General features: G+C 40.2%; 1 protein-coding gene across 20 annotated transcripts in view; it reads right to left on the reverse strand.

Moving 5' to 3' along the window:
- Positions 1 to 14593, reverse strand: part of SYNE1 (spectrin repeat containing nuclear envelope protein 1) — a 276264-nt gene that overhangs the window by 260928 nt on the left and 743 nt on the right. For all 20 annotated transcript variants that reach the window (XM_083607892.1, XM_083607884.1, XM_083607889.1 and 17 more), the window contains exon 2: positions 4539 to 4797. In XM_083607892.1, coding sequence (XP_083464018.1) covers positions 4539 to 4605 — 67 coding nt within the window. In that variant the 5' untranslated portion in view covers positions 4606 to 4797. The remainder of the gene's footprint in view (positions 1 to 4538; positions 4798 to 14593) is intronic.

Genomic DNA, 14593 nt, shown 5'->3' on the forward strand with positions numbered 1-14593 from the left:
TATAGTCTTAAAGAACTGCAGCCTCAGCCCATAGCTTCCCATTACTAGGCTATTGTGAACATTAAATAGGATGACCTATGTCTACTTCCCCAAGATCCTTTAAGGAAGAATAACATGCAAATGTGACACATAAAATGACCTAACATGTTTCAATTTTGTGAGATTGATAGGTTTGCCTTGTGCAAAGGAGTTGACAAGATAATCTTAAGGAGCCTATCAACTATTTAATTCTAGGCCAACCTCTCGAGGGAGAGCTTTCCACAAATGGGAGCCACTGCAGAAAAGGCCCGTTCTCGTCTTCCCACTCTCTAGACCTTTTCTGAAGGAGACACATGAAGAAGGGCCTCAGATGATGCTCACAGGGTCTGGGTAGGTTCGTCTTGAGAGAAGTGACCCTTGATGTATTGCAGTCATGAGCCATTTAAGGCTTTATAGGTAAAAACTAGAACTTTGAATTGTGCTCTGAAACTAATTGGCAGCCAGTGCAGTTGGGCCAGGATCAGAATAATATGCTCAAACTGCCTTTCCCCAGTGAACAACCTGGCCGCTGAATTCTGCACCAGCTGAAGATGGGAAGAAACATTTTTGATTGTCTTGGTAGATGACCTATACCATGAATGGAGCAGAGTACCAAATCTACAGACAGCATCTTTTTTGCTGTGGAACCACCAGGAGATAATAGTACAGATAACTGAATTTAATTTGCAAATTTAAGCAGATATGATTATAACACTAGAATGGGCATGTTAAAACAACCATGTAGGTTGGGCAGATCTGTTTTATCCAGCATCCTGCCAGGGATGGCAAAATTGCAGGTCATGATACATAATTAGTGGCTTGTGTCTGGGCTGATAGGGTACAAGTTGTGCAGACCTGACATAGCATTTTCAAGTCTACAGGGATATTTATAATTCCCTCATCACTTATGTTTGACATCTACTAAAGCTGAAACTCTTAATTCATAAAGGCCAGAAAAAGTCTGCACTGCAGATTGTCTGCTCATCCATAATGCAGGACCACAGCCTAAAAAAAGAACTGTACTCAAGCTCGGCAGAGGTGAAATATTTATTTAACTCCTGTTTGATCTTGCAGCAGAAACTAGATGCTGACAATACAAAGGAAACCCTTTTTATTTTAGAGCAAGGAAATGAGCGAACAGGTTAGAAAACTGTGGGTGCACTAACATAAATGTCCACGTGCCAGTTTATTGCCTTCCCCACCCTCCCTTCTTCTCAAGCATCATCAGTTATATAAATGAGTCATCAGCAGTTTGAGAAATTTCCAAAATAATGATGAAAACTGAAAATGCACTCATGTAATGTTTCAAGCAAAAGTTACTGATGAGATAAGAGGTCTATCCGAGTGGGGCACAATGGAGCCATAATTCTAGGGATGTAAAATACTGATAAGTCCATATTGAGGACCCACATAAAAATTCAGAAAGGCAACTCAGCTAACACAACTCAGGTTCTGATAAACACTGTTAGGTGCAGTAAAAGGTTACCTGATGACCAGCAAGGGGAAAGTTCAAGAAATGTGGTGAGAAAAAAAGCAGAGGTCAGGTTTAAGATAATAAAAGCAGGGAAGTGGTTAGTACCACGGAGAGCTCCAAGTGATAGTGGGGCTGGAAGCAAGACAAGCTGAATGCAGTATTGTTCCAATGACAACCAAGCTCTAACTGAGCCTTAGATACAAATGCACATATATTAATTGCCTGATCTTAAGCCAATGTAGCCAACTGGCCAGTTTTGAGCTAGCTTTTCAAGCTTTGGGCCCATTGCTAGATGAGATATCTATATTTATTATACCCTACATTAGCTTTGGGTAGTATTCTACTAATATGTTCTCTCAACACAAAAATATTCAGCTTCTGCAACGGGACTTCTCTCCTCTCTTCTGCCCACATGTCCTGGCACCTTCCCAAATCTGTACCAGAGAGTTGGGGAAACTCCCAGAACAGATTTAGGGGGCATGTGGAGGGAGCAAAGAGGGAGAAGGTTCCACTGTGCAAATCCTTGTGCTGATGGAACTGCCTTAGCACAATTGAACAGAGTATTTTCCATGTGTTCCACCCTATAACCAGAGACATGAGATTCTCCCCCCGTCCCAATGACTGGAATCTGATTTAGTTTGTTTAGTTGAATTCAACTGCAATCCAAATCTGCTTTAAAGCAGGCTGGGAGGGGGGGGGGTTGGTGTCCTTCCACTTACTTCTGCCAGCTCAGCAAATCTCCCACAGGTATATCCCCACAAGCAGAACCTGGCACAGCCCTGAAATGGAGCATTCTTGAAAGTGAGGTGAGTCTGAGCATTGGCATTGGGCCCAATCAGTTTGTTCTGCCTGCCTCACCATCATTTCCCACCGCTGCCACTGTGAATGGCCAGGCAGCAAATGTCGTGGTGGTGGTCAATGTGGTTTCAGATGGAATAAGATTTGGGGTTTTTTTGCTATGGTTTTCATTTACTTTTTCACTTTAAATCATCTAACATTTATATTCTATTTAAAAACAAAGCCACTTACCAAACAGTAATACAAAAGACAATAAAACCAAACACTAAAATTACACAATTGCATAATTAAAATAACTACAACTATGAGCAGCAACATAGTAAACAATAGAAGACATCTCAATTAAGCACATCATGCTGCTGTCAAAAATGATAGCTCTTTTCTTCATGAATAAAACAGTCACCTTTCCTCTTCTATGAACTAATTAGCATACAGTATGTACAATCTATTTTATTTACCAAAAATATTTTAATGGATTCTTTTTTAGAGAGTGATCCCGGGGTGGGGTAGATTAAATACTGTAAATTAAAATGAAACGAGTCCCAACTACAGTAGTCAAATAAGCAGATGAAAAGGAGCAGATAAAACCACAGTGAAACCAGTAGCAAAAACAATATCAACCCCCCCCCCATAAAGCCCTACTGGAATAAATCATCTGAAGTTGGCACCAGAAACTCAGCCTTACTGCCAATTATACTTCAAGGGAAAGAGCATTCCATAATTTGGATTCCCTCACAGGGCCCTTTTCTTAGTTGTCACATGCCATATTTCCATTGAATGTGGATCAACTAGGAGAGCTTTAGCTGCTGCTTTTAACACAAAGGTAGATGGACACAGAGGGAGATGATGCTTCAAATATATAAGTTCTCACATTTTTTTACAATTTTATAAGTTATTACTAGTACCTTGAATCTGGCTTGGTAGCAAATTGGCAGTCTGTACAATCCTCTCAGTATTGGTGTAAGATAATTCTGAGGAGCAGAAGTTCTCAGCTATCTAGGTGCTGCATTTTTCACTAGCAACAGCTTCTGAACAATCCTCCACATACATTATGGTATTAAACATGGAAGGTTATTAGTGTATGGGTCACAGTGGCCAAGATGTCCCTATCCAGGAGCAGCCAGAGTTGGTGAACCAGCTGAAGCTTGAGAGAGGCACTACTTGCCGCTAAAGCTATTTGTGCTCCAGGAACAATACAATCCTAGATCAAGGAGTATCCCTAGACTACAAACCTGTTTTTTCAGAGCAAGTCATGTACCTAATTCCAGTATCTGGAAACCACCAGCCCACATGATCAGCATCTTGCTGTTATTCAGCTTCATTCTATTGGTTCTCATCTATTCCATCATGTTCAGACATTGGTCCAGGGCCTGCACAGCTTCTCCAGATACAGATGACAAGGAGAAACAGACATTGGCGTTGTCTGCATATTGATAACACCACACACCAAATCCCCTGATGGCTTCTCCCAGCAACTTCATACAGACATAAAGCAACCAGAGAAGACAGGATGAAACCCTGTGGGACTCCACAGCAGAACCACCACGGGGCCAAGCCACAGTCCCCAAATGCCACATTCTGAAACCAGTCCTACAGAAAGCAGCAGAGCCACCACAATACAATGCGTCCAACCCCCAACCCACAGTCAGTCCAATAAGGTACCATGTCCGGTGGTATCAAAAGCCACCATGAGGTCAGCAAAAATAGCACACTCTCCCTGGCTAAGGTCATCCATTAGAGTAACCAAGGCTACTTCAACACAAAACCCAGCCTTTGCCCATACTGAAATGAGCCAAGTTATCTCAGTTTCCCCCCCAGTGTTACTTTCCATCTGTATACAAAGATGGCTATTGCCACTTGTACATGAGCAAATTGATGGGTAAAGGGTAGTTTCACAAGAGGTGCATGGAGTGGCTGATTAGAGAGCAGTGTCTGGGTCAATAGACCACTGCATACATTTTCATATGCTTTTAAATACCTTTAGCTATACAGGACCAGAAACGTTATTATCATAAGCATTTTATTGTTAGGAAGTGGCAATAAAAGTAATTTGTTCTGGACATAAATGAATCCAACAGTACATATCCCATACATCTCAACAGGACTTGTCCAAAATGTCCCCGTTGTGTTGCCTTATGCTTTCAAGAGCCTAACACACAGGCACACAACTCTGTGTTCCACTAGACTTCAGTAACATCTGAAGAAGTTAATATAGCAAAGCTCAGCTGTTCTCTGTCAAGTTGCTTACCTTGGAGTCTCTGCATCACACCAGCAATATCACGAGGTGTTCTTGCTACTAGTCTTGAGGTGGCCATTGTTACTGTGTAGCAAAATGTTTGCTGTTTTTCCACTTTAAGATGTAAGATTTTGATTACTTCTTTTTGCAAAACATCATGAGTTGTAGCATGGCATGCCTTACTAAGTCACTGCAGCTCTTCAGTCAATACAAGTGCAGCTCTCAGAAACGGCGGTGCTTTAAGAATGCTCTCTTTCAGGAGACCTGAAGTCTGAAAAGACAGAAAAATGCAAAAGTGGGCTTCAGAGAACACAGTCTTGGTATAAAAATACTTCACTATACTGTCACTAGCTAATACATTCAAAAATCTGGGTGCCTTAGCTGTCCCAGGTGACTAATGACCTAATTCTATGAGCCACTGCATTGGAAAAGTAGCACAAGGGCTGCTGCACCAGAGGAACACTAAAAATTGTGGGCTGCTGCTGGTTTCCCCTTCAACCTTCAGTACAGCAGCATTGCCACATAAAAGACAAGACTATGTGGCTGGGAAATGGCTTAGGTGGCAAAGAAGGAATGGGGGAAACATGAGTTCATGCAGACCATCTTATGGGCATTTCATCTACCATGGATTCAGCTTTGTACAAATCTACATTCCTGACATGCTGGATTAACCATTTATAACTGCGTTGGAGATGGCAACACAATAATTCCACAATAATTATGCTGGCTGGCACAAGCCTTTTGTGTAGAGTAACAATGTGCATCTTCAGGATTGTGGTATATATCTATACACATATCTTTCAACCTAGTTAATGGACAGTTTCCTTTGAAAGGAGTGAGTGCCATGCTTCGATGGTTTCAGAACACAACACTACACTCTCTGCAGTTAACTACACTCTCTGTAGTTAAGCACTTAAATGCAACCATTGTGGGTGCACAGTATTTACTCAGAATGTTACCTCTTCTCACAGCCAAGACAGAAAGAAGGACTAGCTGGAGTGTATAAAAATAAATAACTACCTGCTGATGGTGGAAGAAAATAATATAGAAGCCTATCTCACAAAAGGCCACAGTAAGTAAAAAGGATAGGCAGGACTGAGAGGAGCAAGTATGGAAAGAGATAGCTAAGACATTCTTAAACCGAGGTGTGCTTTCCCTAATGAGGCCTCCTACAGCTGGTGCCCTTCTACCGTCGGCTTCGGTTCGTAGACCGAGGTAAAGTTTGTTGACCGGAACACTACTTCCGGTTTTGCGGAGTTCATATACCAAATAGTTTGTAAACAGGGCTGTTCTTAAACTGAGGTACCACTGTATTTCCCGCTTGGATTACTGCAATGCGCTCTACATGGGGCTACCTTTGAAGGTGACCCAGAAACTGCAACTAATCCAGAATGTGGCAGCTAGACTGGTGACTGGGTGTTGCCGCTGAGACCACATAACGCTGGTCCTAAAAGACCTACATTGGCTCCCAGTACGTTTCCGAGCACAATTCAAAGTGTTGGTGCTGACCTTTAAAGCCTTGGCCCAGTGTACTTGAAGGAACATCTCCACCCCCATCATCCAGCCCGGACACTGAGGTCCAGCACCGAGGGACTTCCGGTGGTTCCCTCACTGCGAGAACTGAGGTTACAGGGAACCAGGCAGAGGGCCTTCTCAGGGTGGCACCCACCCTGTGGAATGCCCTCCCATCAGATGTCAAGGAAATAAACAACTATCTGACATCTGAAGGCATCCCTGTTTAGGGAAGTTTTTAATGTTTGAAGTTTTACTCTGTTTAAAATTCTGCTGGGAGCTGCCCAGAGTGACTAGGGAAACCCAGCCAGATGGGCGGGGTATATTAGTATTAATGTGAGCAGTTTCTGAGCTTTGGGAGCAGTACTGCCCCTAAGATTTCAGATTAAAACTGCCACTGCTGGAGTGAAAGGAGGACCTTTTTCTGCCTCCCCACTTCCAGCCACTGTCTTAGGACTGGAGAAGAGACCCTCATAAAAAATATTAGGGGGGGCGGGCAGGGGATGAATGGCTTTGGTTTTTGTTTTGTTTTTTTCCAGCCTTCAGATGAGCACTAGACCATGTGAAAAATGAGTAAGATCTTAGCTGCAGCTCACTCATTTTCAGTTTTGTATTCTTGTTATTTAAAAAGTGCGCCTAGACATTCTGTTGCAGCGCTCATAACCTATGTTTAAGGTGCCATATAGCTCCTAGCTTTCATATCTCCGTTTTGAACACTGCAGCAAAGGGACAAGTGAGGCAGAAATACAGAATGTGGCCCTCAGAACACAATGGACCAGAATTGTCAGATCACACAGCTCCATCCCAGATTTCTCTTTCTCCAACACCTCCAAACATTTCCTGTCTTCATATGCCAGAGAACAGCATCTGTCTCTGCATTCTCTTCAAAAAAGGGGGCAAATTTGAAAAACCAAATGGGGCATAAAGTATCTATACACTCAACACATTCTAATGAAACATGTACTCAAACATTTAAAAATAGCAACATACTTACACTGACAGTACAATTTTATATAGTCTTACTTAAAACTAAACCCACTGAGTTCAAAGGAGCATACTCACAGGAAACTGCATATACAATTTCAGCCTGAAAAAGGTTTGTCTTCAAATTACATGGCTTTATTAATTGTTTGTGCCACTGCCTAGACTTCTTCGTTTCCTCACCAGATTTTCGCACTGTACTTATATTCAGCAGTTTATTCTGTTTTACCTATGTTTTACCTTTGCAGCAACAGTGTAGTTGTAACTGCACATTGGGGAAAATATTGCGGTGTAGTAGGACAGTGTACTAGTAGTAGGATAATGCCAGAAGTATTTTCCTTGAGTCCCACAGGCAATCATTTATGCCTGAAGGCATAGGATTTATTTACTCTCTTAATATCATCTTACTTTTCAGTGCGGCAAATTTTAAGTGTTCTTCTGTTATTTAAAAATCAGGAAGTACACACACACACACACACCAGCAGCATTGATTAAAGACTGTAAGTGAATCAAGCCAGTCATTTATAATAGCACAGATTATTATCAACCATGAATGCTAGGTATCATGGGATTCAAAATACATTTAACAAGCTTAGCATAGAGCTGTTTATACTGTTGCTATAACAGGAGCACCTCTTATTGTGGTATATTTATTTATCCATCCTTAAAAAAGGAGAAAATTTGTTCAGTGTTCCCTCTCACTTATAAGAGAGCTGTTATGAAATGAACCTTGACATTCAAAGGTTAAGGTCCTACCCTATGGCCGGATTTCAAACAGATTCCCTGAAAAAAAAAAGCCTTTTCATATTCAGATACACAGCACACACTATATGTAGTCAAGGTTTGATACAATAATCAAGCTTTCTGTTCCATTAAACTTCTTTCTTCTTCTCATCACACTGAGGTCCTTTCTGTCATTTGTCTCGATAGGCATGCAAGCTCTGACCAGCAAATGTTTCACCTATCTGTGGCAAACTGATGCACAACAAAATGGCTCTTGTATGGCATCCCTGGTGGAAGGAGAAATGAAATGAAAGATGCAATGGCCCAGTTCAGATGGCCCTGTTCAGATGATCGTATCTCAGATTATTAAATCAAGATACACACGAGTCTTTTGGTTCTACGGTTACCAGCTTTAGAAGAAGCCAGGATATATATCTTGGCTTGTTCTGAAGGTGGCAACCATAGTTTCCCAATTCAGACAAGACAGAAACTATGGTTAATTAGAGACTTCCTGGTTTAAATGTAAGTTTCACCAAGGGGCTGCATGCAGAGGCAATTGACTTATGCATATCTGTTTATGATTTTCTAAATGTGGCCAAAGATGGATGCGATGAAGTGGCATTTTATTGAAAAGTGCTAGTCTGTGTGCAGTGTGTACTTCCTTTTAAGAAGTGTAGGTTAGCAGAAATTATAATGACTGTTGGGATCCTTATAGATATAAATACATTTAGTCTATTGAACCAGAATGTTCTGAAATAAGGTACATTTAACAGTCATGCATCCCCAAGGAATGGCAGCTTCGCTTTGCTGAAAGAGTCTGGAAGTGCTTTGTTGTAAGTGGAGGCCACTAGGCAGGCTATAGACAAAACAGACAAAGCCATTAGAAAAGGAATATGTGGAAGAGGAAGCCTGTGATAAAAGGGAAATTTCATGAAACTAGGGATGCTTCTCACTATTACGGAGCTATGCATTCATTCACATCTACCCACTCTTTGCTCTTTTTCCAAACAAGCTCAGCATGCCTTATATATGGTTCATTAAAAAACATCTGAGCGTAAGAAGGGCCTGCTGGATCAGGCCAATGACCATCCTGTTCTCACAGCATTCAGCCAGATGCTTGTGGGAAGCCAACAAGCAGGACCAGAGAACAAGAGTCCTCTCCGCTTCTGCATTTTCCAGCAACTGGTATTCAGAAACTTTACTGTCTCTGATATTCGACTGGTAGTCTTCCATTCAGGCAGTGTATAGAGCTCTGCAAGTATAAAACATGACTTTACACTATTTTCTAGACCGGAAGGATGGATACACCTCTAGAACACATACCCTGACTAGGATCATGTGTACAAGCAACATTTCAAAGGGACAGCTACCTGTATGTTACTCTGTCGCAACAACCATTACAATAATTATTGCAACACCTTAAGGACTAGAGTTTTCATCGGTTAGTGTATGCTTGATATGCGTTTTATGTATCAATAAAATGGTCTAAACACCAGATCATTGGATGACAAGATGCAAAGATACTGACATAATTTGATAAATATGGGATATTAGAATGGTATGCTGCATTTATGCAAGCTATATCCTAATACATAAGAAAAGTAGTATATTAATTGTTGAAATACATAAATGTAACTTTCATTATCTGATTTAAATATGAATTAAATTGGTTTTATTTTAATGCATGCAAAATTATTTTTTTAAACTCTCAGTGTCAAAGGGATTACCATGTATTACGGTAGTTCTTTCAAGTTATATGGAGACAATATAAAGTGTGGTAAGACTTTAAGCAACAGATATCCAATTAATTATCTTTCTAAATGTAAAGTGAAACTCTAAGATATATTGTATTTGTGGTAAATGTTACACTTCTTTGTGTAGGGTGGAAAACTAGACTTGTCTAAACAAAGGGAAATTAAGCTGCAACAGATGGGCAGAGAAAGAGCATTAACAGAAGAGGAGACAACATCAACAGTATGCCCACTTCAGCAATCTTAGACATTCAGCAGAATTACCACAGAATAATAAGACTGCATTCTTGTCTTTTTTTTTAAACAGCAACAACACACCTGTTGGTATGATTCAAAAGATAGTTGTTTTTACACTGAAAAATATACATGCAAGATGGACAGCTGTGAATGAAGCATGAGTAGTCAAACGGCTGAGGTTCCCTGAAATAAATACATAACTGGGGTTCCCTTCTTTCAAATTTATTGCAATCTCATCAAACACTTATCTCCATTAAGAAATAATTAATTGTACCCCTAAGAATCCAGTTTCAGTTACTTTCCTCCCAAAAAGCTGACATATGACTCGAGATCAAATTGCCATAAAGTTATTGCTGCATCTTTCTTTTTTTAACATAAAAGGACAATGGTATGGAAACTGAAGTGTTTTAGGGCCTGTTCACATCATGTATTCATCCAGGGCCAACCCTGTATTTATAGGGTGAGGGGAGGTGGAAGTATATAGAGGAAGCAATTGTGTGACTTGTGGTTGTCAGTGTTGTCACTGATGTTTTATATGCAGTTCCATTTTAAAGTACTGTCATCATCCTAGAAGCTGTTGTTATTGCATGTAGAGTGTTCACACAGATGCCCCTAGCTCACACAACCACTTTTACTGCTCATTTATGAGCCCTCCTTACAAAAGACCACAAGGAGATAGAGGAGAGGTCTGCAAGACACGATAATGACAAATGTGGGAAGGTCTTCAAAGATAATGATTCCCAACTAACATGGCATGTTTTCCATACAAATGCATCTAATTAATGATATCAATGTGTGATCCTAAGCAACCCATTCCTCTTCATTTGCTTTTAACTGCAGAAGGACAAATAAGGACTTGCACCACCACACCTTAAAGGCATAATTCTATGCCTGACAAGTGGGGTTGAGATAATCTACTTTACTCTCTAAAATTTGAACTCTACTTGGATACCATACAGTAAGCACTTACTACAGGAAAGCCTAGGTTAGGATTGTACAAGTCTTTTTTTAAATCCCAAAAAGCCAAAAAACACCATGAGCAATCTACAATGTGATCTGCCACATTGTACAGTAGATCACTGGTGCAATTGCTTCACCTACAAATGCTGCTGAACTGCTCACACTGTGCAGATGTGTTTACCTGGAATCATGACCAGAGCCAGTTCTAAGGTCAAATCAGCAACATTGGCACTGCATTGTGAGGAGATGACTATACACCTTCTCATTCTGGGACTGCCAAGTTATAAAATCAGGGCATTAGAACTTATCTTGCTTTCCCTTGGGCATACTTTACATTACATACCTTTAGTCATGATAACAGCTTCAACTTCCACATATAAATACAAACAAATACTATATAAGATTCACTTCCTACTGTCATGCAATACTGGAACTTGCCTGCATTCTCAACATGCCTCTAAAACATTAAGACAAATTTCTGAGAACCAGAAATTATAATGGCAATTATAATGGTTATAATGGCAATACAAAAAGTCTTGTGACAAACTGACTGAGTAATTAGTTTATTGTGGAATGAGCTTTCATAAGGAGGGAAGGGAGAAGGCTATGCACTAGCTGTATGGAAATAAAAACAAAGAAATTGAGCAGATTGTTAACAACAGGAATAGGGGACCTGTGGCCCTCTAGAAGTTGTTGGCTATGTTGACTGGGGATTATAGGAGTCAGAGTCCAACAACTTCTGGAGTGCAGCAGGTTCTCCACGTGGGCTTAAAGTTGCAGAAGGTTCAATAGCGCTTTTAATGTTTCGTGATGATTTTATATTGCTATACACAGCTCTGATATTGCATGAGGAGTGTGTGTGTGTGTGTGTGTGTGTGTGAGTGAGAGAGAGAGATGTACTCCTAATTCCCCAATCCTAACCATGATAATTCATCAGAAAATCAGATTGAGTTCAGTGTGATTTAACTCTGACTAAGAAAGTGCAGTGTGATCCTGTACATGTTTACTCAGAAGTAAGCTCAATTAAATTCAATGGCATGTACTCTCAATTAGGGTAGGTCTGCAGAGATAAGGCACTCCTGCCATTGGCAGCCTACTTTGGAAAGGAGTGTAGCATTTGAAAGATGATCAAGGCACAAATACATACTGTAGTCATTAAGTCTGGCAGGTCTTGCAGTGCTATTAAGATAATATAAAGTGACACTTCATTTCTTTGTACTACTGAGGGTACGGGGTGTCCTGAGGTATAGATGTACTGCAGAATTATGGTGACATTTCCCTTCCTACCTCTCAAAACAGAAAGAAAACATTTTCTTTTCCTGGATACTTGTGTCCATATCATCAAGTGATGTAATTCACACTGGCTTCATGAAAGTTAGCAGAGCCCAGTCGAACAGGAAGTCTGTTTATGGAACAGGAGGGGGGAGCTTTTGGTCTTTCACATTTATAATTCAGCTTCAATAAGCCAAGCAACGCATTATAATTTTTAAACCTATTGTTTACAAGCCATTAAGTAAACTTTTTGTTTGAAATACAACATATGCTCCCTCTACAGTTTTCTAAATCACATGATACTTGGACAGTCCAAAGATTAAGGTCCATCCTGTTCATAATAAGTAACAAACAGTAGAATCGTTAGTCACTAAATAAAAATAAAAACGTTTGTGGAAGTTGAGAATCAGAGTCAGCCTCATCACAAATAAAAAGGAAGGAAGAAAACAAGTTCTGCATACTACTTTATACAATTTTATTTGAGGTTAGCTCAGTGAGTCTCAAACCTTATGGAAGGGGTTGGATGGGACATTGGGAGAAAATATATGTTAAGCTGCAGGAAAGGTTCTAGAGGTAGATGGCACCAATCAAGCCCTGTGTAGAATAAATCCTCCCACCAATGAGGTGATTTCAGGTGGTCACCTCCCTTTCTGCTCCATTATTCCAAAGTGACCTGAGCATAAAACATTCCTAAAGAGCTGCATTGTTCATATTTTTTTTTCCACATGACTTGAGATGGGAGTCAGAGTTAACCTGTCATACTGTTAGTGCAGGTTTACTTCTCCAATTCATTGACCCTTCAGCTCAGTAACAGCCCCTGTGCTCACAAAGTGTGTGCAGATACCATTGCATACTCAACCACAGACAGAGTTATTGATGCTGGATTGGGGAGCTACAGTAGGTAATGTAAGTTTTAAGAACAGGAGAAAACTAGGTTAGATGCTTCCACTTTTGATCCGAAACAGTGTGTGCTAGGTCAAAAATGTATCATGCATCCCTGAAGATAATATGTATCTGCTTTCATAAAATGACTGCCCCAAGACTATTACAAAATTGAAGTTATTGTATATAACAAATAAAAGCTCATAAAGGAGGGAAAACAGTTATAGTGAAATACATTTCCTTTAAGTTTCTAGCATGCCATTTATGATTTAAGATAAGCATCCTGATCCTGCACATGCTTTAAGTTCAATGACAGTTGTTTCCTTGTAAAGCCACAATCCTACTGGTAGCTGCACACCTACTGAGTAGCTGATCCCTGGTTTCAGTGAAACTATCACTAAATAAACATGTAAACGACCAGACTAGCTGCAAATATGCCCATGACTCCAGCCTTGCCCCTCAATGTCATGCATGTTTACTCATAAGTAAATCACTGTGTTCAAAGGGATTTTCCCACAAAGAAGTAGATGAAGCATTGCGACCTTGATTAATGCTTTTGTTGATTCATGATCAAATCAAAGTTCAGAACAGATTTGTTTCCTCTAAAAATGGTTTTTTTAACCCCCCCCCCCAGGAATAAAATCAACATTTTATTATGCAGCTTTTTGTTAGGATCAAACGCTAGAATACACCTGTTCCTCTTTGGAAATAAAACACATAATTCATTATTTACAAATTGGGCCAGGATTAGTATCACACACACAGCTTTTTAAAAGTGTTTGTGGGAGGGGAGGTTATTGTTTTGACTATTGTGCTTTTATCGTGTTTTTATTTTGTGAACTGCCCTGAGATCTTTTGATGAAGCGTGGTATATAAATCAAATGAATGAATAAAATAAGACAGTGCTTTTAGTTCTGCTCAGACAGCTGTCTTGGGGTTTGACCCTTGGTGTCCCTGCCAACACTACAATTCTATGACTTGATGATTCTATGAATCTCAGCACCCTGTAGGTGTCCGAGGCCATATGGACAAAAAATATAGTCACACAAGCACACACAGGAAGGCTGTTGATTCATTGGAATTAGCATGAACTGCTTTGTGTGCAAAGCTGGTTACTAGTGTTACAATCAGTAAGTAGCACAACAACAAATTACAAGGTTAGAACAGCCCAGCTGATAAAAAGTACCAACCCACAAAATGTTTCATGAGGTGCCTTGACCAGAAAGAGCTGTAAATCACTGAGCAACTGACTGACTACCTCCTAGGCTGAGCTAATCCACCAACAGAATCTCCAGTGCTGGCATGTTACCGACTAACGGAATGTTCCGTGTGAAATGAACTGGCTGCTAAATGTTTCTGCTTGAAGTTGTACATATAGCAGATTAGTCCAGCTGTAGCCATGGGTTATTGGTTGCACTTCTTTTGCACATATGAAGCAAAACTATTCTTCAGCTCTCAAAAAGAAAGAAAAAATGCAAGAGTAAACAGGCACCAAAAAAAGTGAGTCATCACTTCCAAGGCAAAAGTTATTTTGCTTTCAGTTACATGAGCTGAATATAAACTATCAGTGTGGCAGGGATATCCAGCTTACCGCTTGCAAATATTGCCCACCCTGCCATCCCTCCCCAGCCAGCAGTCCACATTGTATTTTCTTGGAGAAATATCCATAATCAGGTTTTGGACTGTTTTTCCGCCCTAATAAAAATAATAATAAAGACTTGATTTTAGATCTGGCTCAGTCGCCCACAA

Source organism: Podarcis filfolensis (assembly GCF_964270895.1).
Source record: "Podarcis filfolensis genome assembly, chromosome: 3".
In the NCBI taxonomy this organism is placed as follows: Eukaryota; Metazoa; Chordata; class Lepidosauria; order Squamata; family Lacertidae; genus Podarcis; species Podarcis filfolensis.